At 41.9% G+C, this 26,587-nt stretch overlaps 1 protein-coding gene across 3 annotated transcripts; it reads right to left on the reverse strand.

The window, feature by feature from the left end:
- PTP4A2 (protein tyrosine phosphatase 4A2) lies at positions 1–26,225 on the reverse strand. Of its 3 annotated transcripts, none has more exons than XM_035118462.2 (6): positions 26,207–26,225; positions 12,028–12,684; positions 10,916–11,008; positions 5,084–5,214; positions 3,943–4,017; positions 1–2,353 (listed from the first exon to the last, which is right to left on the reverse strand). In XM_035118462.2, the coding sequence occupies exons 2-6, from the start codon at positions 12,121–12,123 to the stop codon at positions 2,245–2,247; spliced, it is 504 nt and encodes a 167-aa protein (XP_034974353.1). In that variant the 5' UTR covers positions 12,124–12,684; positions 26,207–26,225; the 3' UTR covers positions 1–2,244. The 3 variants fall into 3 exon arrangements, with proteins under 3 accessions (XP_034974353.1, XP_034974350.1, XP_034974352.1); XM_035118459.2 differs by lacking the exon at positions 26,207–26,225 and adding an exon at positions 25,598–25,826; XM_035118461.2 differs by lacking the exon at positions 26,207–26,225 and adding an exon at positions 25,594–25,826.
- Positions 26,226–26,587: the final 362 nt, after the last annotated feature.

Below are 26,587 nucleotides of genomic sequence, written 5' to 3' on the forward strand. Positions count from 1 at the left end.
GACTTTGTACAGTAAGAACTTTATTGCACTGTGTTCCAAGTGCTGAACCAGAAATGTTTGTGCCTGTTGAGCCCGACTCACAATGAAGCTCTAGCATTTCTACTCTATGACAGAACGTGCATCCCTGTGCGCTTAACCGCCCCATCTTCTCAGTTCTGTTAAGGTTGCAATACAAGCTAATATACTGTAATACATCGATGTGAAATTAAAAGGGGGAGAAACAAAACTATACATAGGAAAAACAAAAGTAATCCACTTGTTCTACAAGTCTGGGGCTGTTTTATATTTGGCTACAACATCTTAAGTTGTAGCTTTTTTAAAAAAAAAGCAACAAAACTCTTACACGTGTTGTAGAAGTGAGACTAGTTACAAGGACAATTTGTGCATTTATGTGCACAAGGGCAAAATGGGACAGAAAATGAAGAGGAAAATTCAACCACCTGTTATTTTCCACATTTCCCAACCTATAATCATCGTTCCAGAAAAGCACTCTTTTTTTAACGCACAGTCCATTGTACTATGATCACTTGCATGTTTTAAATATAATTCCAACACCCACCCCAAATATATGCCATATTTCAGAGGAAAGATGGCATTTGTGGCCAACAGTTTCAGACTTAAGTCTATTAAGCCACCCACAAATTAGACTGGTTGGCATAGTACCATCACTATTAGATTGATTTAAGTCTGTATGGAGCTTTAAAGACTGTGATCCACTTTCTGCAAAATGTTTAATGTTAAATGATCAGATGCAATGCAGAAATAGTGCCCTGTTTAGAAGGTCTGTAAGGCCCACTGAAAGAGCTGATGAGAGTGACTTACCAAAGCCTTTGACACTGTGCAAGAGACTAAATTGCAAGCTAATTCAAAATTTTAAGTAGCCAAAGAAATTTTAAAACAGAAGAAAGGGACATGGGTTCTGTTGGCACTGCAACTGTGGATCCAGCCTAGCCAAAGCAATTTCCTAGAGAGGTCACCTAAAACTGGCTAAGCACAAGCAATGCTCTTCTGCCCTTCTGACCAAAATTCAGGACACATTCTCCGTATTTATTACGCTCCGAATACAGCATATGCCTATGAGGCATTGGTTGTGTGCAACCAGCAAGGCTCCCTTAAGAACCTGATGAGAAGTCAGAAACAAGGCAATCAGTGGTTACAGTAAACTATACATGAGCCCAGTCTGGAAAAATACAGGCATTGAGAACTCAAGATCAAGAGATGCCAATGGGCACCAAAGCCCTATTAGAACTAGACTTCATTCAAGTTTATTCCTTTCAAAGAGGCAAGGATCATTCAGATAAGCAGCACACAGCCTTCCCATCCAGACTTTATAACAGGAGTTGTTTTAACCTTAATCAAACACACATGCCTATTCTCTTCCTACGCTGTGACAGTTTTTCTGCCCAAATGGCAGGAAGCTAACTTCCAAATTATTTAGAGAAATCTATTTGCGGCCAAATGGTGGGCAACATTTCAGCACAGAGGATCCCATCTGAAATACCTGCCTTAATGTGTGTGATTTGGACATCCGAACATCCCTCTTTTAGAGGGATCAGATCCTCAGTTACAGAGTCCCAAGGGTTACAAAGTAGGCCATCCCTCATTTCAAATGACTGTTTACATGTTAACTGAATGATAACTGAAGATGTTCAGTTAAGAAGAGGACTTTCACCCATTGTGATAGGTTTACCAAAAGCAACTCTCCCCAAATGCCTGTCAGCTGCAAACTCAATGTACAGCATTTCTTGGAACACCCACTTGGCATTAAGGCTGCCAACCACATACTAGTTATACAGGCGCTCCTTAAATTCTGTCTGCCATCTTTCACCAGTAAGAGGAATAACTACCGGTAGTACAAAAATAAAAAATAAATTTGGGCTAGGACCTAAGTGAGGAGCGCTGTCCTGCTCCAATGGTTTCTGCACAGTCTGATACTCTGGTTTTCCTTGAGACATAGAATTGATTTTATTAATTTATCTCCAAAAAGTTAAAAATACAGAAGGTTCAAAGAATGCTCATCTGTGGGCAGATGTTCAGACTGCAACATGAGAAGACAATCCTTCACTGAAATGTTTACTTTTAATTTTATTTTTTATCACAATCATCATCATTGGGACAAAGGCAGAGGAGCACCCACTCCACTACGGTTAAGTATGTCGTTCAACTCCAGAATTACATTTCCAGGTTCCACGAGTCCAAAAAGACAGCCATGATAGCGTCAAGACTTCATGGAGGGCCTCCCCCTTACTGCATAATGCAGTGGCCGTTGGCATCTCTGAAGCGTAATCGCATCTTCGGTCGGTATTTCTCAAGGTAGAGCAGTTGTTTAGAATTGAAAGCTCCCCTCCTCTTCCTGAAACAAAAGCACATCCAATACATTAGATCTCAACCACAAATACTAAATGCATTTCTCCAGTTGGAGGCAGCAATGCTTCTGAATACCAGTTGCTCTGGTGCTTGAATCCTGCTTGCTGGTTTCCTACAGGCAACTGTTGAGCCACTGTGAGAATAGGATCCTGGCATCATCCAGCAGGTTTGTCTGACATTCTTAACAGACCTGCACAGACCTCCAGGCCTACACAGCTCACACCTAACTTCCTATATGGTACCTCTGCTTCATTTCAAGCTTGGCAGAACCCAAAAGAAAGAAAACATGAGGTGCATGTGCAGATGAAACTGGATCTATAAATTATCATTAGGACTGCAAGCTTTGATCAGTTTAATAGGCTGATAAACAAAAGCTTTAGTTAATTAAGACAGAGTTATTACATTACTGTCACTCTTTCTTCTCTGCAATGTTAGCCTCAAACCACAAAGGAAAAGCTCACTCTGCAGCTCCTCCCCATGCTAGTGTCAGTCTTTGGAAAATGCGTTAAACACTGGCATGGAGGCCCACAAACTTGCTTGCCATACACAGGTGCATTTTTCATTCTGATGAGATCCCCCCAGACCCTATACTGAGCCTTAAGGAACTCATATTGCCCCAGGCTTACCATGTTACCCGGTGGTGTTGGGAAAATATGGCTCCTACACTATCAAGGTAACCCAAGAACCCAGCCTAAATAGTGACGGCTAAATTCTAATCTGTGAGGAAAAATAATATATTATTCAGGTTCAAAATCCTACTAAGTTTATGACTTATCATTATGTGACTTTGGGCCATTCACCAGTGTCAGACATGATAAATCTATGTAGTTTGTTAATTAATTGTGGTTTTGCCTTAACTGGACAAAACAGGAAACTGCAGTTTAAATACACAAGCTGAAGCTTTAGCTTTAGCATTACTCCCAATATGACCTTTCAGCCCAGCCTGCCTCACACAGGATAAAATGGGGTGGGGAGATCATGTGCGCTGCTCTGATCTTGCTGGAGGAAAGGTAGGGCTGTATTGACATGCCTATCTCTCCTATGAGGTGAATTCGTCAGGCTACAAAACATGTGGAGCGAAGTGTCTCATTAAAATAAAGAAAGAAACGCATGGTGTGCCTAAGAGCTATCTGCCTCTTATTTTAAAAGCAGGAGGGGAGCTCCATTACCTGCTAGCCCCTCCATTCTGGATTCCTTTGGAATGATTGACTTCTACTAGCTGGGTTGTAGCAAAGCAATGCCTAAGATCAGCAGTGCCAGCCAAGACAGGCTACATTTATTCTGTATTCCAAAACATTTGGCCAGCTTCCCAATAAAGAAAAAAAAGGGGGGGGGAGTTCTGTAGCTTGCTTGTTCTTAAAGTGAATGTTATATCCAAGTGGCCCAAGTCACAAGCCTAGCTAATTCTGTCTAATCACCACCCAGAAGGAGGGACTGTGCCTAGGCCTCAAACATTTTTGTATGTCACAAGCTCAGCAATGCTATGAGGAAGCAGCAGCTGCTAACCAACCTTGTGACAGAAGATTGCTCAATGCAAAGAATGCTATAGAAAGTGAGAAGAGGGGCAACACTTACTGTCTTATAAACTGCACAGCGTCCTCATACTTCATTCCACATTCAATGAGTGCTAGGGCAACCAGAACTGGGGCTCTGGAAGGAGAAGAGAAATCAATACAAATTTAAACTAGGTCCAGTAACCCTCTCAAAAATAGATCCAATTAGTGCAGCCATGGGCCCAAGACTGCTTCTCTCTCTCTCTCTCTCTCTCTCTCTCTCTCTCTCTCTGCTACAATATTGGCCTGCTTTGTTTAATGCTGCATGCCGTGTGAAATCAATAGCTTTATGGGTGCCCAATATAGGACAGCAACACTGCACATTTCAGTCAAAAAGTTTATCAACTATAATTGAGACTAGATGGGCGATGCATCTTAAAGAAAAGTACCTGCCACCTGCAGTTTTTAAAAATATTTTAAAATATTTATTTTAAATATTTTCCAATTAATCAAGGGAATATTTAAGGTCAAAATGTTTTGATAAACTGATCCATTGACCAAATGTTAACAGTCCTGCTGGCAAGTGGCACAAAGTAGCTCAGGGCAGCAGTTCCTGGCACTCCAATTTTAGCAAGTGCATTGTTTCACAATATTGATCATGTTGAGGAATGTAATTGCAATTAAAACGGGAGTGCCAGCAGCTATCATGAGCAACTTAAAAATGACTGGTCACTGGAGAGGTCAAATCATCAAGAGCCACTGCACGCATCAGCAAATTACAATTCTTACCTAGTGCATAAGCATGCATGCAAGGGAAGGAACTATCTACCCATTTACTACTTTGCAGCTGTCCTAGTTGTGGGCAGCTTGCTTCAAGAGTGCCTAAGCCAAACTAAGTAATTTAAAAGGTCTCCTCTTTAAAACCCAAGGACCTATTCTTCTTCATGGTGTAAAAAACTTAAATTTAATTGCAGTGCTTTACAATGCAGCATGGGGTTGGTGTTAGATGAGAACTATCCCTGTTGATTTACGAGTCTTGAAAAAACTGCTGGGGAGGAGGACAGCAGTGTTTGAAACCAATGAGTCAGCATCCTAGCAGACAACCAAATGTGTTTCAATATACTGCTGGGTTTGTTGTGCTACAGACCTCAAATCACAGGTTCAGATGCAAGAAACAGGAAATCCTGAAATCAACCTCTCTAATCAGAGAACAGGAAGTTTACCTTCCAAGTCCTGCAACACAGTGTACAGCAACGCAGCAGCCAGGTTCCTCGCGAAATTTTGTTTTCAAAAGGTTAAGCCAGTCATCCACGATTTCACTTGGAGGTGGCGCTCCATCATCAAATGGCCAGTCCTTTGGAAGAAGGAGACAGAACATGTTACTTCCTCTCAGTACTCAAAGCATGGTGGAATGCCACCCCACTTCTTTTTGGAAGACCCGTAACCATCCCATTTCTCAGGCAGATGCAACTTAGTCTGCCTGAAACATTGCACCTTCCTTTTTTCCCCTCCCACTCTGGTCACTGCTTCCGCTAAATTGTTGTACCTGCAACCTGTATTTATCAGATTTTAATTGACTTTCCATGTGTTGTGTCTGAATTTTTAAACGAAGAGTGATATAAATCTGCTTTACAATAAACAAAACAAATTATACCACTTTGGCAATAACAAGAGAGAAAAAACATACTCTCTCTTTCATGTGTGTGACAGCAACACCTTGAATACTGACTATAATATCTGGGAGGGATATCAGTTGTAAGCTTTTATGGTCTGAATTTTATTGTGACATCAATACACTGTTTTGATGCTAATTTGGTTCATATATTATACTTTAAAAATTATTATTTATAGCACCTTTACTGTGTACAGCACTTTACAAAATACATGAGGAAAGATTCCTGCCTCAAGAAGCTTATAATCTTAAATTCAACACAGGAAAATCAAACACATGGAAGGGGAGGCAGGGATAAACAGGGAGGCAATATGCAGTTGTTTCAGTTGCACATGTTTAGGCTGGGTTACAGTACAATGTTGGAATTAAAGGGCTGTGCCAAAAGCTTCAAGGAAAATGTGAGCTTTTAGGACTGATTTGATGATCACAAGGTAGCACACCTCTGGGAGGTACTGTAGTTCCAAACAGTACAGGGCAGTAAGGAGAAAAGGCTGGTATCTTTTGAGGGACAGGAGACAATGTTCACATGGCTCAGGGTGAGGGAGTTGGAGAGCAAAAGTAACCAGCAGGAAGATATATCAGCATAAAAGAGCAAAGAATTGGGGGAAGGGGGAGCCATGAGGAGCTTGTGATGAATCTTAGAGCAGACAGTCGCATAAGGATTTTGGGGAAAGCAACATACCGGTAATCAGAATTGACAAGACAAGAGGTAAATGATTTTTCCACCAAACTGCTGGACAGATGTGAGGGGACCAGTGAACAGAGGAATATGGAGAGCAGGGAATAATCTAGGTAAGCAATGACCAGGGCCTTAACCAAAGCTTTTGCAAAGGAAATACAAAGTGCGGGCTATTTTTTGCAATGCTGTGAAGGGAGAAGTTTCATGAATTTTTCTGCAGACTAATCCACCTTGACTAAAATGTATCAGTATACCAATTAATCTTTCAAGCAAACTCTGTCAGTTCAGTGTAAGCAAGTAAACTCAGCTAATTAGCTGGAAGGTTAAACCACTAACCTGATTTTGTAGCAACTACATCTTCTGATTTTATTACTACATGAACTGCAGGAACATAACTGAACATGTCTCTAAAATAGCATTTCAAGTTCTAATAATTAGTTTATTGTTTTAGCCATAACAAAATATTTAATATGTTATCTGTTTAAGTGCAGTGTAAGTTAAGGAACATGACTGGGAGCCCCCCTCTTCTCATGGATTCCTATGAAAAAACATTATTGGGTATTATGTTTATGAAGGACAATTGCCTGGAATTATAATGCTATTATAATTATTATATATTATTACTGCTCCTTCCCCTCTCTTCATATACCACTTTTCTTGCTTTGATTTCTTCTTTTACTTTTTTATAGTTGCCATTATTGCTTTTGGTTTATTAGAAAATAGAAACCAAAACATTTTTTTTTTAAAAAGGAAGAGGAGTAATCAATATGAGCAGGTGCTTAGGTTCTGTTTCAAGCTGGAGATGAGGACCAAACAGGTTAAGCCAAATGTTTAATGCAAAGGTGTCTTTTCAGGATTTGGGGGGAAGGGGAAGAAGAACACCCTACAAAGGTGTTCTGAGCAGGAGGGGCAGAGATAGAATGGGTAGAATCCTCTTAGAAAACAGGAAACTTAAGAGGTGGCAGGCTTGGAGGAGCCAAGGCCATAGACAAAAGATATGACCCCAAATAGGGCAGAAAGATAAAACTTGTCTTCCTTTGAGCACCCTGAGGAAAGATCCATTGAGAGCTGAAAGGAAAAATCCTTCATTGTATCTCTTCTGCTGAGATGCCTGCTCAACAGAACACCACTGTTATCAGCATGAAACTGTCAGCCACTGATCACAGTTCCCAGAATAGACCTCAAGCACCACAATAAGACTACCAATGCTCAGACTGCAAAGCCTGGGGTTTTTCACAGGTTAACAGCTAAACAAGGCTGCCACTGCAGCAGCTTATCAGGCCAGATGCCAGCACCAGGGGGACTTCCAATGGGCAGATGAAAGCAAGTACAAGAACTGACGTTCAGTGATGGAATCACTGAAATGAAAAGTTCCCCCTAGCAGACATTCAGTTAAATTTGATTAAGCATGGCCTGATCCAGGAAAGCACTGAGTGCTTCTTTTAACAAGCCAAGTGGCGCTGAGGAAATTCCACAGCTCAAAAGATCAACCCTTTAGATTAACAAGCCCTAAGAGAGTCTAGATTTAGAAGCATAGATGCTGCCATTCATTGCTACTAGCAGTAATATTTATATTGTGCTACATTTGCTTCATGTTTATTTGCCTTCACAACAAGCCTGTGAAGCTGGCCCCATTTATCCTAATTTTACATATGAGGGAACTGATGGTGAGCCAGAAGGATTTGCCAAAGGCCACACAATGAGTCTCCTACTAGATCGAACTTCAGCTTGTTCAACCAAATCATTCAGCTTATACTCTGCTCTCAGCTTGTTATCGCTCAGCATCTAATGACAGCAGACATGCATTTTCGGCCAATCCTGATCTCACAGCAGCCTCAGGAAAGTCTACTGTTTTTCAAAAGTACACCTGTTTTTCTGCAGGCATTATAATGCAGAAACATTTTCAGAAAATAATTCAACCTTGTCTTTCCTAAGCCATGTCTGCTGTTTAGACAAGCTATTTTTAAAATCAGACACAAGAACCTGTGAAGTGTCAGCAACTGCCATGGAACAATGCTAACATTATCCACCCCACCTCCCTTGCCTTTTCCTGCATTAAATGTATTGAACACTACCAGTTCAATCAGCTTATGTCTAATTCTGATGACCTATTACCATGTGTTAGGGTAGAATAAGCAATTGCTTTGTGTGTCCCATCTCCTAAACATCTCTACGAGTAAAGTCTGGACAAATATTTTATCTTTACAACCATCCTTTGAGGTAGTGTAGCTATCCCTCAGCCAAACCTATCTCACAGGATGGTTGTGACACAATTATTGGGAGACTAGAACATCTTGGTGGACAGCTTGATTTTTTATTTCTATTTTCTTCTAACAGTTTTTTCAGGTTTTACTGGCAAATTAAGAGCCCAGAGGTAAGTCAAGGCATTGGAAAGATCTGGGCACAGTTCCTTATCCTGTGGAACTGGTTCAGACAGTCCGCTCAGAATGGACTGAACTACTGCTGCAGGCAGTGGAGGCAAGGGTGGGGAATGAGGTATACATAGCAAGCTATTTGTTGCAATTGCTCAGATCAAGGACACCATAAGTGGCAATCCTTCTGTCACACTAGGTAGGGAGCACATGCTTTTTACTGTAGGATTTGCTATTTTGAGTTTACTGCCATTAACAGGAAAACCCAGAGAGAAAACAAGGGTAAGAGGAAGGCTGGCCTACAAGATGATGTTGTTGACCTCTAGGACAGAGTAATCTGAGTATCAGGCAACATAGATCTCTCTCATCACTACCTTTTCATGCTGCAGCAGAGATTATTTTCCAGGCACTGCTTGACACGAGAGATTATCTTGGCTGTGACTTCTGGAGGACCTGCTCCCTTGCAGGCCTTTGCCACCTGGCCTGGGAGGGTGGGGCCCTGACTGACTCCAGTTACAAAATCTGAGGTAGATGAACAGAATATTGGGTTGGGGTATTGTTTAGGGGGTGGTTGTTGATGGATTCTGTTGCTGTTATTATTGTCCTAATTGCTTAAAGAATTTTAAAATGTTTTAACCACTTTTAAACATTTGTTTTTAAATTTGGGTTTGTTAATGTTTTTTAAATTAAGGTACATAAGATGTGCCGGGGAAGAGAGGAGCTTGGGAGATCAGGGATAACCCCAATCACAGTGTTTCTGGGCAAAGGGAGGTATGGTGTGGGCGTGGGACAGACTGGGTAAGGAGCACATAACACAGGCAATTAATGACGGTGCCATCTGCCAGCCCCCAATCCATACTGGGGAATTGTGGCTGTCCTATCAGCCAGCCCTCAGGTCTGCAGCTGCTATTGTTGAATGCCAGGTCAGCTCTGAATAAGATCTCCCTGACCCATGATCTGATTATGGATGAGGTGGCCAATCTGGTTTGTATCACTAATACCTGGGTGGGTGAGCAGGAAGGAGCTGGTCTCACCAAGCTGCACCCACCTGGATCCTCAGTGAAACAATAGGGCAGACTTGAGGGTCAGAGAAGGGGGGTTACTATAGCCTACAGAGACTCCATCTCTCTCTCGAGTTGGAGGGAGGTCTAGAGTGTGTGTTCCTGTCATTGGGCAACTGGGACAGATCTGGGATTCTGCCCACCTTGCTGCCCTAGCAGTTTCCCTGTCTGAGCCAACAGAGCTGGTATCAGGGTGTTGAGGACTCCCAGACTGCTGGTTCAGGGGTTGGGGAAGACTTCAATATCTAATGCTGAGTTGCCTGGCTCTGGGGTGGCTCAGGATTTCATGGCTGCCATGACAACCATGGGACTGTCTCAACATGTCACCGGACCAATGCATGTGACTGGTAACACTCTGGACTTTTTTTCTCAATTGGATAGGAAGAGGGTAATCTGAAAATGGGAGATACTTGCATCAGTCCTTTGTCAAGGTCAGATTACTTACTGCTGAGATTTAGGCTTTTAGCACCTTTCCCCCTCTGCAGAGGCAGCGGACTGATGGAGCCAGTGGGTTTCCAGACAGCTCGGGAGAGTTTCTGGCTGATATGACTGGTGCTCCAATCAAACCCCTTGCCAACATCTGGAACATCCAAATGATGCGGGCCATTGACACAATTGCTCCTGAATGCCCTCTCCTGCTTTGTGGAGCCCACTTGGCTCCCTGTTACACTCCATAGCTTAAGTCAAGGAAACAAGCTGGGAGGCAGCTCGAATGCAAGTGGAAGAAAACTCTGGTCAAATGCAATCAAATACTGGTGAGGGCTCATTATCAAGCCTACCTAGTGACAGTGAAGGCAGCAAAGAAGGCTTACTTTGCTGCCTCTGTAGCTACCCCGGCCCAGATTTACTGCAATTTACACACACACACTCTCCTTCTCCCAGGACAAAATCATTTTCCAGCCAAGAAAATATAGTGCTGTGGCACTCACTTTCTCATGTACACACAAACTTGTTCCTGGCTTTAAAGTTGAAGGCGGATGGGTATCCCCACTGGCAAGGTTTATCTAGTTAACACACACAAACGTCTATCTCTAGAGAAACACAGAGACATTGGAACTCAATCCTCCAAACTGATTAGCCAAATACTTGAATGCACCTGATATGGCAGGACTGTAGATTGCTCAGTGACCCAGAAATCATGCCCAAGTGCTGCACAGTTCCACAGCTGCAGACAGTGCCATCTCACTAAGAAGCAAGACCTGTGGAGGCAGTTCAAAAAAAACCACCATTTTCTGCTGAATCATAATTCCCTCTCAGAACTTTATACTCACCAGAACTTGAATTGCTTCTTTTTCAACTGGTGCTTTATCATAGGTAGCATCACAGACACGCACCAAGGTTGTCACTCCATACTTCTTCAGCTCCTTTTAGAACAAAGTCAAAACAACTTTTCAGACCAAGTGAAAAAATACCTTTGCTTCCAGAGGCATGCAAAGCGTTATGAATAACTGGTGATAGATGCCAGCCTGGGGCAGCCTTCCAAGGAAAACTATCTCTTCCTTGAATTACTGCTGCACATACTTCAACTATCCAGAAACAGCAGGGTGTAAAGGAGGATAAGCAGAAAGGATGACCTGCCAATGGAAGGATCCACAGTGAAGCAATGGGTGTGACAGACTGAGAAGTCAACGAGTGTCTTTTCTTAAAACAGCTGGAACAACAGAGCTCTTAAAAGCCTTGGGAGCTGCACAAAGCCTGTTCCTTTCTCCTGCATTATTTAATTTGCAACAGAGGTAACAAAGTTACAGACATGCCATATCAATGGTCGGACTATCCCTGGACTAGGTGTGAACACTGTATTTATATTCTGGCCTTCCCTGCTTTCATATTTCATACTTCATGTGTTAACTTGTTTCAATTCACATACTGTTGTGGGCTCAAAGCAAGGTCGTCTGCTTGCAAGAGTGCCTTTTCTTGGGGGGAACCCTACAGGAAGAGATGTGAAAGGGGAGAAACACTAGCAAGCAGACCTACTGCATGGGGATTCCAGAAAGAAGTAGGCCATGCAAGATATGAGTCACTGCAGCTTTACATTCCAGAAATCCTGGGAATGCAGGTTTTGGATGAGTGTTCTAGAGAATTTCTCTACTAGGCCCTACTCTAGCCCCACATTAATCAATAACTTACTTTAGAACTCACAGAGCAATTTCTATGTCTGTGTATTGCCAGGGGAGTTTGGCAATATTGGGCAAGCTACCATTTAGCTATCATCTGTTGGAATCTGGTCTCAATAACTGCAGGATACAGTTGTCTACCATTACTGATCTTTCCAAGGAAGAGTCGTTGATAACCTTCCCACCCCCACTCATCTAAGTAGATTACTACATTGCGTGCATCTTTCGTGCACACCTGTTCAAACACACAATACAGATAGCTTCCTTACCTCTGTGAATTTGTTGAGGGTTGCATTGGTTGGGTTGTGGGTAATTAGGAAGCGCATACTCTCATAAGTAATCTCCACTGGAGCGGGACGGTTCATAGTGGCAGGAGTGATGGGGCCACCCCCCAAAAAATCAAACCTTGCAACGTTTCACAGCAGAAAACATTAAAAAAAATCACTAAAGTGTCTGGGGATAGATCAGAGCTTTCCTTGTTAAGTTCTTTAAGATGATTCTTCACTTCAAGAAAAGCAGGTTTGCTTTAACGTGCTGCACTTCAACTTCAGCCTCAATTACTACAGGCGGTTTTCCTCAAGACTCTGCCCTACTACATGCACAAAATAGGCAGCCTTTATTACATTTAGGCACTGGTGAGGCACAAAGAAAATTTAAGGGCAGATCTTCTTTCCACTTGTGTTTGGCCAAGCTTTGCTTCTCTAGCGTCACCAAGAGGAAAAGGTGTCCAATGTGCAGAAAATATCCCCATATATTTGAGGCTTATGTCTTGGTGTCTGGAGTCTTCAAGGCAAAGTTTCGTTATGGCACGTAGGACCCTGGCCCCCAGCTTACTTGTCAGCCAGGGTGCTGTGCTGGGCCCGGCAGAAATCTGCCCTGACGCTCAGAATCGCCATAAATGTGTGACGTGGATTCGAATGGAAAACCTAAGAGAGGGGGAAATATTCATGCTTAGAGACAGCTGTGCACAGATTATATGTACGGAAGCATCAAAACACCTAAAGCATTGATTTCAAACGGCAAACAAGTATCTGAAATTGCTTTAGACATAGAGTGAACAATATATATTAATGCTGTAAAATAACATTCCTTTGATCTGCATGCTCATTCAGATTAACCAGTGCTCATATTACTACCTGATCCTTATGCCTTGTCTGTGATTGCAATCCTAGGGCTTCTGAATCACACACAGCACTATTTCCCCTGCATACAGATTCAAGCAATTATCACAACTTAGTTTGAACTAGTCATTAAGTATGGCACATATGACCCTCAATACATATCAAGAAACAAATGCTATCCATAAAAAATCTTTTACCTTTCATAAACTGCTTGTGGAAAATTCGGTTTCAACTCAAACATGTGAGCTGAAAGTTTCATTAAGTGCTCTATTTGCCTCAACCACATGCACACAAGTTGTGCCAAAAGGAACTTGAAAGCCAAGAGCAGTCCAGTTCACATTTTCACAAGGCAAATTGTTCCGTGACGCACAGTATAAAACAAATACCAGGAAATTCTAACCTGCTCACTTCAGTGTTGATCCTTACCAAGGTTATGACGTATATCAGCTAAGACAATGCACCAAGGAAAGGATTTTATGTAGCCTGGTAACATATTCCAGTTAAACATTCAAACAGTATCCTCCTCCACACTATTCTGCATGGTTAATACAGATGAGTTTTGTCCTGGAAAGGGCTACCCAGCATCCACATCAAATTACAAAACTTATTACATGTGAAAATTATGTTAGTTCTCACAACATGGGAATTCCAAATATAAATTTCAGAAAGGCTGAAAGCAGCCTAATCTCATGTTCACCTGTTGCAGAAACAGAACTGTGTGGGTCTTTCCCTTCTAACCTTAAAGAATGACTGGTTTTCAATGATGAAAGGAAGATTTCCAACAAGCAGCTCCAATACAAGAAACCCATGCTGTATGATGGAGGCTGCATATGCATCTTTCTGTCTCAAAGCCTACTTCCAAGGCAGGGAGTGAGGCAGAGTCCCACACTCGGAGTCCACAATATTTAGAAGCTGCTTAGTAGTTTAAAAATATCTTAAGTAGTGTACAACCTAAAACAATACACATAATTAAAACAAAAATGTAGCATAAAACCAGTAAATCATTAGTGCAAAAGCATATCAATCTTATAAGTCAGGGAACAAATCACAGACAACAAAACACAATCACCCTACGAAGTCTCAATGATACCAGGTCCTGAAGTTGTACAGAGACATATAGCCTGCACTATAGAAGGAAAACTTTCTAATTTAAAGAGTATGGAATGCAAAGCATCTATTTGTCAATTTAGCACTGGGGATTCAATTATGTAAACTTGATGAAAGAGGGAAGGAATTAGCATAACTGCTGCTGTTCACAGAAGACACTGAAGCCTGCATATAAACACGTTTGCTGTGGTTCTCTTCTGTAGTCTCCATGGGGATGAGATTTCTCATGGGTAGCAACCAAGCCTAGACTATGCATCTACTCTTCAGTTTCCTCAGCTGTGCCTTTCCAACATATGACAGCAAAAAATTCACCTGTGGAATGCTAAGCAAGATGTTCAGCAAACTGTGTCAACAACCATCAGGAAAACTTAAATTTTGTTAGTTGTAATACTTCTTTATTTTTACATGAGACTTTATCAGGTATCATGGTCCAACTACTACAGAACTCTAACAAGCTAGGTAAGGAAAAGAACACAAAGGTAGAAACATTTTAAGAAATTGAGTGTGGACTATCTAGAGGCACAGATTTAACATGAAAAAATGTATTGTTCAAACCAGGCTTTTAGAGGAATTCACAAAGGTTACTGTATTTTAGTAAACTGTCTACTAACACATACAAATCAAAAAACCACTATTTTTTTGGGGGGGGGTGAGTAAGGAATCTCAAACTTTAGAAACTGAAATTTGAAAAAAATCAAATGTTCCAGAATTACAGGTTGTTGTCAGTGCCACAAACGCACTGACAAAAAGGTCAGTGCCACAAACGCAGTAGCTTCATTACTGGCTCCCTTTCACAAATCCTATCTGACCAAAACCTTTTTTGGCTCAAATTGTCACCAATTTACTCTTCACAGTTTTGTCTAATGAACATTCAATTCTCAATTCTTCCCTTCCACTTTCAAACTAAGCTTGTGTTTGCTAGAATTGAGGACAGAATGTGTTTTCACTGGCAGAGCTCAGTCCACAAACTTGTGAAGGAAAGGTGTTTCTAAGAAGTAATCAATTGTCTTTTTACTCCTTGGCCTGACAGATGGCCATTCATGGTTTATGAGGCTGAGTGTGTGGCATTTATTCAAAGGCTTCTTATTACATTGTAACTAGGGGACTCTGGTTTAGTATCTGATTAACAAGCTAGAAAAATAAGCCAGGTTTCCTGATTTGTTAACATATATTAAGCCACAGCTGCCCATTTCAAACACAACAGAGTACTCTGGCTCAATACAAGCTAGCATCTTTGCACCAAAGCCAGCATGAGAAGGTAGGAGTGCTCAGCCCTGACCTTTGTTCCATCAACCATGGTTTATGAAACCTTAAATAACAGCTCAAACCAGGCCATTGAGTAACTATGAGCTAGCCCTCAAATAGATTTCACATGGCAGAAGCCTTACCGTCTGACAGCCTTAAGGAAAGGAAAATGTACACAGAAAGAGGTAGAATCTCCTTCCAAAAACAAAGACTATAGTCACACAATACAGACAAATCTACTGACTGAGGTTCTGTCTTCATTTACTGGATCTTGATCAATGTTAAGATGATAAAAACAGCAGAGCTTTGCAAAACAAAGGTGGCTTCTGGTCCAGATGTACTAGGTCTAAGAACTGACCAAAATCCAATCAATACAGAAAGAAGCATGTCCAAAAGTTTGTTTGCAAATCTGGGGCTCTGAGTTAACAACTGGTCTCCAGGGGAGGGGGCAGTTTCCAGTCACCAGTGGTGACCAGGCAACATGTTACCAAGTAGAAGGATTCTACATTATGTACTCAAAAGCAGTAGGACAAATCACAGAAAAGATTCTCCCAGTTGTCGTGTGTGCCTTTATTCACTGTCCATAGAATTTTAATAAAATACAATTTAAAAAATTAACTCAGATAACAGTGGGCCACTGGTATGTCCTTAGTCACTCCTTTGCAGGTTCTTAATTGCCTCCATTAAGTGATGCTCCAAAACAAGACAACATTTTAGTTAAGTTGTCAGGGGCAAAGACAGAGGTGTGCTCAATCACCTAACTGAGGTCTAGCCTTTTTTCTCTCCTTTTTTTGAAACCCAAACGTGTGAGTGGAGCTCTGGAATATTAAATGGATTCAGCTGGGAAATCTTCTCCTACAGAATGCTACACTTGAATCTTGGCATTATCACTACTTCAAAACCATCACTAGCCCTGCAGCTACAGAATATGGAAACAAAAAACAGTCTGGTGTGCCCATTAAGCAGAAGAACAAAAGCTGTTGGGAGCTTGGCCCCTCTTCTCTTCCAGCTAGAATAAACAGGTACCAAAGAAATTTGGGTGTTTTGTGTAATCTCTGAAGAGATCCATTTTTCTTTCCCTTTTAACAATTAAAAAACCAGTAGTTTTGTGTGAAGTCATACAAAACCGAATGAAGAGGATACTGGTAAGTCGCTTACATCAAGGGAAAGTTACCAGACCTGCTTCCTTATTTCTGTACTCCAGGAATAGCTCTTCCAAATACCGGTAAATGGGAATTTACTCCTAAGGTCTAGCTATTAAGGAAGTGATTGCACAACTGAAAATCTGTATGTGGGTATCAACTCCCTGGCAATGAAGGTTTTAAGAGCAACATAGTTCCTGCTGACAAAGTGTTCATTGACTACCACCCTGGATTATCAAGCCAACTTTAAGAGCAAGAGGTCTTACAAAGGTATTCATCCAGAAAAAAAATATTTGCAGCTACTTAAGAGCATCTCAAGTTAATTCTCTTTCCTGTCCAAACCACAGAACATCTTAAAGTGACATAAAATAATCCACATATGCTTGTCAAGTCAAATTATTAATTCTACCCACTTATTAAAAATCAATACATCTTGATACTCAAGTGTAAGGTAACAACTACTTAACATCCAGCTATTATATACATGCCTATACCTTACTTCAGGAATATATCAGAAAAGTCTCAAAATTAACTCAACATCTTAATTTGTCCACCAATTAAAACTGACCACAATAAATTAACTAATGCTTTAACTTATTGTCCTACTGATGAAACTGAAGGGAACTGGCAATCCTACCACAGTCTCCCAAGGATAAAGAGATTTATTTTGCTTTATTATTCCAAAGACTCCAGACCCAAGGCAAGTTACAAATTGAATTCTACTATTGAATTCTGGGACAAGGGGAGAGAATAAGAAGTTTGTTTGATTGTAAGGTGGGAGAGAATAAGTTTAGAAAGAAGCTTTAAAAGGATGATTGAACAGAACCAGAAGTGAATTTTGTGGGAAAGGACAAGGTTGCACATTATATGGGGTGGGGTGTTTAATTTTTAAGGAGAAAATGGTGCTAGATCTCTGGCCTGTGTAACAGTCATGCCATGTGCTCTCCAAGTGTGGGAAGAGAACAAATAACCTGTAGTTGAGAGTCAGGAAAATGTGTTCTCAACATGTACAAAGGCACCTTCTGCAGAGTCCAGTATTCAGTCTAGGAACGCAAAGCAGATTCCAGGTTTCATCCCTATTGTGCCCTAGAACAAATGAAGCCTAAAACAGGGCTTTACCCTTTGTAAACTGGTTTGTACACAATACATTTATGTGCACATGAGAGCCTTTTGCTGCCTGAGAAGTAGCAATTAAAGAACAGCATGTAGTGAAGCGATACATAAATGGCAAGTGATAATATAGGCCCAAAAGAAGATATCGGACACAGTTTCAGAACAGCTAGAGTTCTGTAACACTAACAAGCAGAGTGGGGGTGAACACAAGGAAGTTTTGTAAACTGTGATTTAGGGAACCCAGAGAAGCTTGGGAGGGGACCTGAATAATTTTTACACACTGACTGAAACTTTACATAAACTTGGCCTGGCAGGCCATTAGTCTCATCTCATGAATCACAGATAGCACAGTCTGAGATAAAGCAACCTGCCAACAGCCTGGCACTGGGCTTATAGCTGTCCAGGAGAGATTAACCAGGATCCCTGCAATGGCATCTAGCTGACCCATAAACTTTTAAAAGTAAGAATTCATCTGTACTAGATGCCTACATTTCTGATTTACCCAACTTTTAGTTCAGATTCCTACTGCAAACAGAACTGGTCCAAAAATACTCCCTGCCTTTGAAGACCCCCTTGCAGCTTGCATTTCAGCTTGTTGCCTTCAGGACTGGGGCCATAAGACGGACTACACCAGCTGTACCTTTCCAGGACTGCAAGAGACATACTTTGGAAAAGGTTATTTGGATCACCTTTCAACATAGCATAACACAACAACATAGTACAAAGCAAAACCTGCTAATTTGTCAGACAGTCATCAGAGATTACCCTCCAGTATAGGCAAGCAACCTCTTGTAAGAATTGCTTATCTGAACTCATTTAACTTCTAGCTGCATTCCACACTTGATTATTTTTCATATGCTTAGAATGAACTGCCATGAAGAGTAGTGTAAAAATTGCTTTCTCAAGGTAGCAAAAATTATTTGAGGGACAAATCTCCAGAAGTTCCTTGTTTCTTAAAACTAAACTTGTAATAGCACAGAAATAAGAGAACAGGTTTTGGAATGTTGTTAAGATATAATTTTACCATGATCAAATACTGTCACATCTCAGCAAGCCAATAATAAATACTCTCCAGAGTCTGCCAAGATTCTGAACAGCAGCCAGCTTTTCAACAGTTTCATAGTTCTGGCTAACATGGACAGAGGTGCCTGCTCTTTGTCCATTCATGCAACCATGCACTTCCTCCTCCGAAGTTCTTTTATATGCCTTTTATAATGCAGTTTACTCACATTTGGGATCAAATTATCTTTTCTCTGTTCTTCTCTCCAGAGGCCCAACAACTTCATGCCCTTTGTGTGGACATGGGTTGCAAAGCTGCAGGCCTATGCCCTTGAGAAACTCAACTAACACTGCCTATTATTTTCAATATAATTTTGTGGTTGATGTGATCCTGAACAACATCCCTTTCTACTTTTCTAACAGTGCACTCTATAGAAATCTGCTACCCAAATATTAACAAAGAAACCTTAACAAAAGCTACTGTTAGTTGCTTGGTCATCTTTAACATTATTGTTCAGTGCTTTTCTTCTAGAAAAAAGGGTGCTGGTACTCACCATGAAGTTGCTACAGTAAGTGTCACTCTTTTAAACAGAGCTTTTATTCTAGGGGAAAAGGTGTCAGCAGTGCGTACCATTGAGTACCCCCAGAAAAAGTACCATTCTTATTCATTCCCTTTTACAACCTCGGAACCAAAGCAGCCTAAAACATACATATGCTCATTTTGGTGCCAGTGATTAAAATTGTTCTACACAAAATATATTTATATTTTTTTCATAGAACTGCAAGCTTTAATCTGGTCAATCCAAGATGCAAATACCTAATCCTAGTGCTGCACAGAGGGTTTAAGGATTAACAGCCTGAAAGCAATTACAAAAAAATATAATTGAAGTGCTGAAAATGGAAAGCAATGTTGTCACAAATAACCAGATACTGTACTAATAAATGTTTTCCAGCTGTGGCTAGAACTGCCTGAAGTTTCCAGGCAGTGCTATCAAATTTCTAGAGGTTTTGATAACCAAGTGCCCTGAATTTTTCCAAGTTTCCAGGCCCAGAGATAGATAGATATGACTGTATACAAAACACATACACATTAAGCACAGCCTTGTCTTTAGCCATTCACTTGGTCAACAATGGTGCTTTCCTTCAATAGATTTGACTGGCAAAGCTGAGCAGTCTTTCTGTTTTACCACCATGATTGGTTCCCATACTGACTACAGAGGAAGTGAAGCTGACCAGGCAACCAAAGAGCAACACTCTTCCATGCTTCACCTGCCTAGAAGGAATGTCAGTTACTTTTATAAATAAAAAACAGGTGAGTGAAACAAAAACTGGCAGGCTACTGAAAGCTTAGTAACAAGGGCATGTAAGCCCATTATCCTAGATGAGCTCTTAGACAAACATTTCATTCCCAACTGCTACCAAGTTCATCAATGGAACTACAGTACCAGTAAGTGGATATCCACAGTAGATGGAGCAGAGGAGCGTGTGCACAAGAACATTTTCTACTGGAAACTCACCATCTCACCTTAAATTTCCTATTCCTCAGTCACTGTGCTCACTTCCTTCCCATTAGTCAAACATCGGCTCCCGAATGCCCCCGTTTTGGAACTTTTGGCTCCCGAAGGCCAAAACCCCAGAAGTAAATGCTCTGGTTTTCGGAAGCCGAACATCTCCGCTTGAGTGCAGGAAGCTCCTGTAATCAATCAGAAGCCGCACCTCGGTTGATGAACATTTTGGAAGCCGAACAGGCTTCCAGAACGTATTACATTCGGCAACCGAGGTTTGACTGTATCACAAACTCCTCATTCACCTTTACAAGCCGTATTTTGTGAAAACTCCACAATATTTCTAACAGTCTCAGTGACTGGAACTGGCCAGGTTACTGTCCACTTCAGTCTACCCCTTAAATACTTTTAACATGAGTAATCTAGAGTGACAAAGAAACATTATTTATACTGTAGACATGCTCTTTCTACATCAGAGTTCACCCCTTTTGGAATCATGGGTACATTTACAAACCTTAGAAACTGTAATGGGCACTATGCACACAGCTCAGCTTAATCAACTGGCTACAGTAAAATGCTTCTTTCACATTTCAATGGTCTTTTCAGGCACCAGGAAAAGCATCTGTGTCACCTATGTGTGTCCACAGGTATCATGCTGACAAGCACTATTTTTCTCAGATTTCCTAAAAAGGCCAATTCTGAAGTGGCCTGAGATCCAAATTTTGTTAGCATTTATGAAGTGCCACATGATTCTTGCTCTCTGATTCGAAGTACTATGTAAACAACATGCCTTTTGGAGAACTCCAGTATTTATACCTAAGTGATGACATAGAAAATAATTTAGTTACACTTTTTAGGTTAATTGACAAAACACTCTGACAGACAGAGGAAGAGAGAGTTGGGACAATTGGGAAGCACTTGCTGCATTTTTATTTCATAAACTGATTCTGAAACGTGCAGTACTTTCCAGAATTTAAAAATGGGAGAACACAAATAATTCTCAAAAGTAAATTAAATTTAAAATCATTAGAAGATAGCTGATGGATTCCCAATTTTAAGCTTCCAATTATGTGAATGTGTTCCCAGTTACATTTCCAATTGGAGGGCAGAATATGTAGGTGTATGGAAAGTGTTGTTTATATAAATAGCCAATCTTTCTATAGTCAACATCCAAAGCCAGATGTCAGCTTCTAGCAGCTTCTAGGAACAAGCTTCTATAACCTATGTCAACAGCTGTTTTGTTTACCCAAATGACTAATTATTTGATGTCCTCTAGGTCACACAGAAAATTAAGTTAGTGCAATTTATTTTTAGAAAGCAAGTTTACTATAAGGAACTTATAGCAGGGAGATCAAACCCAAAATATGATTTTAGGGGATAACATTTTTATAGAATGGTGTTATTTAACATAGTACTATGTTAGACAAGACTGCATCCACTAATAGACTAAGTCCATTTATCCTCCACATTCTGATTATCAGAAATGGCCAGCCAGATACCATAGCACAATCAATATCCACTCTATTAGCTTACAACATCTGGTAGTTAGAGATACTGTAAAGAAGAAAAAAACACACACACACAATTTGCACTTCTGGTTATCACTATCGGTAGTCCCATAAAATTATCTAAATGTGGACACACTATATACTTCTACAGAACGATTATGTGGATTTAGAAAGCATAAGGTTTTTTTCTTAAAAAACTTGTTTTTAAAAAAATTCTCTTCACTTTAGAAACATAGGAAGCTGTCTTATAGGAAGAAAGACCTTTCATCTAGCTCTATACAGTACTGCATTCTGGCTGGCAGTAGCTCTCCAGAGTTTCAGGCAAGTCTTTCCCAGCCCTACCTGCATAGCTGCCAAGTTTTCCCTTTTCTCGCGAGGAAGCCTATTCAGCATAAGGGAAAATCCCTTTAAAAAAGGGATAACTTGGCAGCTATGCCTATCTGGAGATGCCAGAGACTGAACCTGTTACATCTACAGGCCAAACATGTGTCCTAAAACTGAATTATAATCTGTCCCTTGTCAGATGCTACTACTGCCCCCCCCCCCCAGATCATTCCAGTGCCCCTGAAGGGGTGGTATCGCACGTCAGCCTGTCCCTTATAGTCTGTCCCTTTAGATTTGTGCTGCTGCCTGGTCCCATGTTACTTTAGTTCTGATGTTAAATCCCACAATTTCAGAGGAGCTTCTTACTCCCAAGAAAGCATAGAGGATTGCAGTCATCTCACAAAATAAAAATATAAGGAGGTGAACAGTAGTGTTGTATGATAACTGAATATGTTTTCCCCACCATTCTCTTTTTACAAAGAAAAGCAGCTTCTTATAAGTGAATCAAAAATCCAGCTTTAAGAAATATTTTTGCAATTTAAATTCAGATTAAATTTTAGACCAGAGTATATGTAAAATAAAACATTCTAGCTGAAAACTAAATTTGGTAAAATCAGATTTGTTTCACCTAAATTGGTCTATCATTTTTGTCCACCCTGTTATAAAGCATTTATCAGTAAAGTGTCTGTGTCAAAGACACCACTTTTTTTAGTAAAACTATACCACAATATCAGAAAAGATGCAAAAAGAATCAGTACATTTTATTTTATTTTATTACTATGGCTAGTGGCTGATGCAAATAAAGATTCTTCTGATTCTGATGCTAAAAGAAGCAGGAGCCTGAATGGGTTATTTTTTATTTTAAAAAATTACAAGCAACACTACAATCACACCAGCTCTATTCCTTAATAAGGCCCCTCAACAGTTAACTAGTGCAGTGTTCTATGGAAGGACAAAGTTCAAAATGTGGACAGTAAACTGAAAATTATTCACAAAGTGTTAGTGAAAACTGTTTCAATTTAGTCATATCTAGACATTCTATACCTACAGTAACCACTTGCATGCTCAAAAGATGCCTCCCCACTACCACAAATAAAATCATCTATTAGTTTGAGACCTCAACTCCCACATCTTTGTAGACTTTCCAACCCCACAGAAGCTCTTCCCATCAAGGGCTAAGTGAAGATAACATTTCTGCACTTTGAGTCACAGAGGGAGGTGCCTTTTTTCCTTACTACTGCAGTTCTGAGTCACAACCTTCCCTGTTCATTCAACAAGCAGAGAGAATGTTCATACTACAACTTGTGAAAAGTGCTAGTCTGTTCATAGGTACCCAAAATTACACACACATAGTTATTTCACATGGGAAAAGTGGTTTGTAAGAAACCACAGCCAATGAAACACAGGGGATGCCAGCAGATTTCAAATGTCAAGGGCTGTCCTGTGCTTTTATCTCATACACACACACCCCATCAAACTTATTTCCAGCACAGAGACTCCCCTTTTAATGATTTAACTAGACTATACTTCCTTACACCATCTTGGTCTTTTATCACCTAACTAACACTTCCTTGTACACCTTCACTCTAGGTTTGACTACTCAATGCAACCTCACTCCCCATTTATTTCCGCAGCAACCTCTGCCTATGTTTCTTTCTTTCAAATCTGCTCCTGCCTTCCCTTGATAAACCTCTAAACTATGCTGTGGCATGTGTACTCCAGGCTTTGTTCTGCACTCCAGGCGAAGTTATACCATTCCAATACACCACCACCTCTTCCTATACACACTCATTCTTCTCCTTGGTCTTTCAACACTGTCAGTTCCTGTAAATACCTTCCTCAACATCTGTCTTTCCTACATAAAGCTTCACTTAGCTTCCAAATTATTTCTCCAAGCTATAGGTACATCTTTGCAGCTCCAGCCTTGATGCTCACTTGCATAATCTCTCTTCCTTTCTAGAGACCTGTAGGTCCCCCTGGGAGACCTTCTTCAGTACACACCCACTTCCTTCATTCTTCCACAGGTCTGATCCTAAAGCTTAGTTTTATGTTGTTACTCTCTTACTGCTCCTACCTAACCTGCAATTTTCCTTGTGGCATTTCCCCATCATAACATTTACTGATTCTAGCAGCCCCTCCCTTTTTCCCCTCCAAATTACGAATCCTTCCTTAAGCTTCCACTTTTTTGTCTCCTCGCAACATCATGGCCCTCCTTTACCAAGTTTATATGTTTTTCTGGGCTACTAAAAAAAATTATCCCATAAGAACAAGAGACAAAAAGCAAATCATTCTAAAGATAGCATACCTATTATTCAGAAATGTTTGTCATCTACTGGGCTATAATATTTATTAAAAACTCTATAATGGTTTATTTGTCACCTCTTAGGTTCCTTGGAGGACTTTTATTTCTTCCAAATCCAAAGTTTTTGCTCCTTCAGGTTTCCTCCCTTCACAAGTTGCTAAAGCTCTACACTGTTCCAGTACATTTCCTTTCCATGATGACCACTCTTTTAAAAGTAATCTTTTTTTTAAGTACTGCCCCTAGGCTAGGCCAAGCCAGCTTTACCACTCCTCCACAGATCAACAACTTTACCCATCCTCCTTCACAACTGAGTGACGAAGCTCACTGGGTGTTCTTGGGCCAGTCACTTCAGCCTAACCTACCTCACAGGGTTGTTGTGAGGATGAATTAAGGGGAACCATGCATGCCACTCTGAGCTTCATGGAGAAAAGGTGGGTTCTAAATGTAAAAATAAATAAATAAGAGTAACAGAGAGGTCTGAAAAGACTATTCTTCCCTCCACCAAATCAGGCCTTCTCTTTGGCCCAGCCCATTTCTGCAAACCTTCCTGTTGTATCCCCATTTTTTCCTCACTGCATCCCCTTAGCAAGCCTCCCCTTAACCATACAATCAATCTTCCATCCCACATTATAAGCAACCACTCCAAAAAAAAAGGCTTACAAACGACAAGAAGAAATATATGAGTATGTTGGACATCTCCCTCCCCACACTCGAACAGGCCAGGCTCCTCCTTCAGTTCAGCTTCTCAGACCCAGTCCCAGACATCCCCCCTCTGCTAGCACCCCAGCCTGCCTGCTCCCAGTGTCTGTGTTAGGCTTAGCCGCTCTCTTCTTCAGACGCCACTTCCTCCTACTCCAAATTTCAAGCGTGGCCCCACTCACTGCAAGTCGCACAACCACCAGAGGAAGTAGCGTATGAAAATGGCCCTTTCCCAATCCCCATGCCCTTTTAAATTCCGCATCCTCACCATCTCCTTTTCCTGCCAGTCTGCCTCCCATTCTTCCCCTTAAATCCACTCACCACCACGGAAACCTCCAAACTCGAAAGTCCCAAGGGTGGCTCTCCCTCTCTCTCACCCAACTCTTCACTCAGGAAAATTCACAGCGCCCTCAAAAGAAAACTGAAGGGCCTGAAAAGGGTCCTGTGCAGATCCGCTGATGACCCTCGACGCTCACCCCCATAATGTCTTGACCTCCCTCCCACCCTTTCTCCCCCACCCCACTGAGCAACTCCCCAGTCCGCCACCCCGTCCCCCCCACTTCCCCAGGCAGCCCGCAAATACCGGGAGCTCTTCCCCCCCAATCGAAGTAAAGGATCTCAAAGCGGCGTTCCCCTCCCTACGTCCCCCGCCTGTGCGGGCCTCCCCTTCGAGCTTCAGCCTCCCCCCATTCTCTCCCTCTCCCCGCGCGCCTTCACCCACTCCTCCCGCAAAGGCCCCGGCCACCGCCTCCTCGTCGTCGTCCTCTTACCTACCGAGAGCATTGAACGTCCAGGCGCGGAGCAGACCGCAGGGAGGGCCCCTCTACTTGCGTCAACGCGCGGAAGCGGGCCAGAGCCGCTGAAGGGGAAGAGGAAGAAGGGAGCGCCGCTGCCGCGTCGTCGTCGTCGTCGCCACCGCCGCGTAATCGAAGCCTCCCAAACCGGACTTGACCGGCAGTCGACGCGACGCGCGATTCCCCCTCAGCCAGCCACACAAGACAGACAGGCGGCCACCCGCCAACCACAAGGCCCGCCGGGAGAAAGGCCCCGCCCGCCGCCCTCGCGCAAGCGCACGGGGCACCTTCCGTCCCCGTCCCCGTCGCGCGCCCTGCAAAAATGGTACCGTCCCGCTCACCTCACGCCACCCTCGCCCCCTGCACCGCGGCCGGTGATGGTACACGCTTAGGCGGCAGCGCCGTTCTTCTCCGGCTCCTCGCCCTCCATTTGCGATGGCCTGACACAAATGACGCTGCCCCTCCCTTTGAGAATCGGTCCACGCCGCCCCCTTTCAGGAGAATGGATGCGGCGCGCGCAGTTCCCACCCCGGCGCGACCGAGAGTGGTATGGCCTGCTCGGAAAAGAAAGCGCGCAAGCACTACTCACATCTGCAAGTTTGGCAGTTGATGTGCTAGTAGACAGTTGCCTTCGCTCGATAATGGACTGGACGAGAGCCAACATACTGAAGCTCAATCCAGATAAGGCTGAGGCCCTGTTAGTGGGTGGTTCCCTAGACCGGATGGCTGAGTGGCTGCCTGCTTTTGATGGCAACTATGTAGCAATTGAGGAGAAGGTACATAGCTTGGGGGTACTTTTGGATGCATCACTGTCCAAGAGAATTTTATTTAATGTTGCTTTAAATATAATAAAGCCTAAAGACAGAAACGCCATTTACAACCAGAAAAGATAAAATACAGAAATACAAAATGCATAAAATGCTCAGATATCACAATTTAATTTAATAAAGGGAAATGCCTGTGTTTAAAG

Source organism: Zootoca vivipara, chromosome 6 (genome assembly GCF_963506605.1).
Source record: "Zootoca vivipara chromosome 6, rZooViv1.1, whole genome shotgun sequence".
Classification (NCBI taxonomy): Eukaryota; Metazoa; Chordata; class Lepidosauria; order Squamata; family Lacertidae; genus Zootoca; species Zootoca vivipara.

Bases quoted from the DNA above. Each gene is read 5' to 3' on its own strand.
- PTP4A2 (XM_035118462.2), bottom strand. From the start codon at position 12,123: ATGAACCGTCCCGCTCCAGTGGAGATTACTTATGAGAGTATGCGCTTC. The intron at 5,215-10,915 runs GTGAGTATAAAG...CTTCTTCCAAAG, and splicing joins AAGAAGCAATTCAAGTTCTG to GACTGGCCATTTGATGATGG. The intron at 2,354-3,942 runs GTAAGTGTTGCC...CTTTTGTTTCAG, and splicing joins GCTGTGCAGTTTATAAGACA to GAAGAGGAGGGGAGCTTTCA.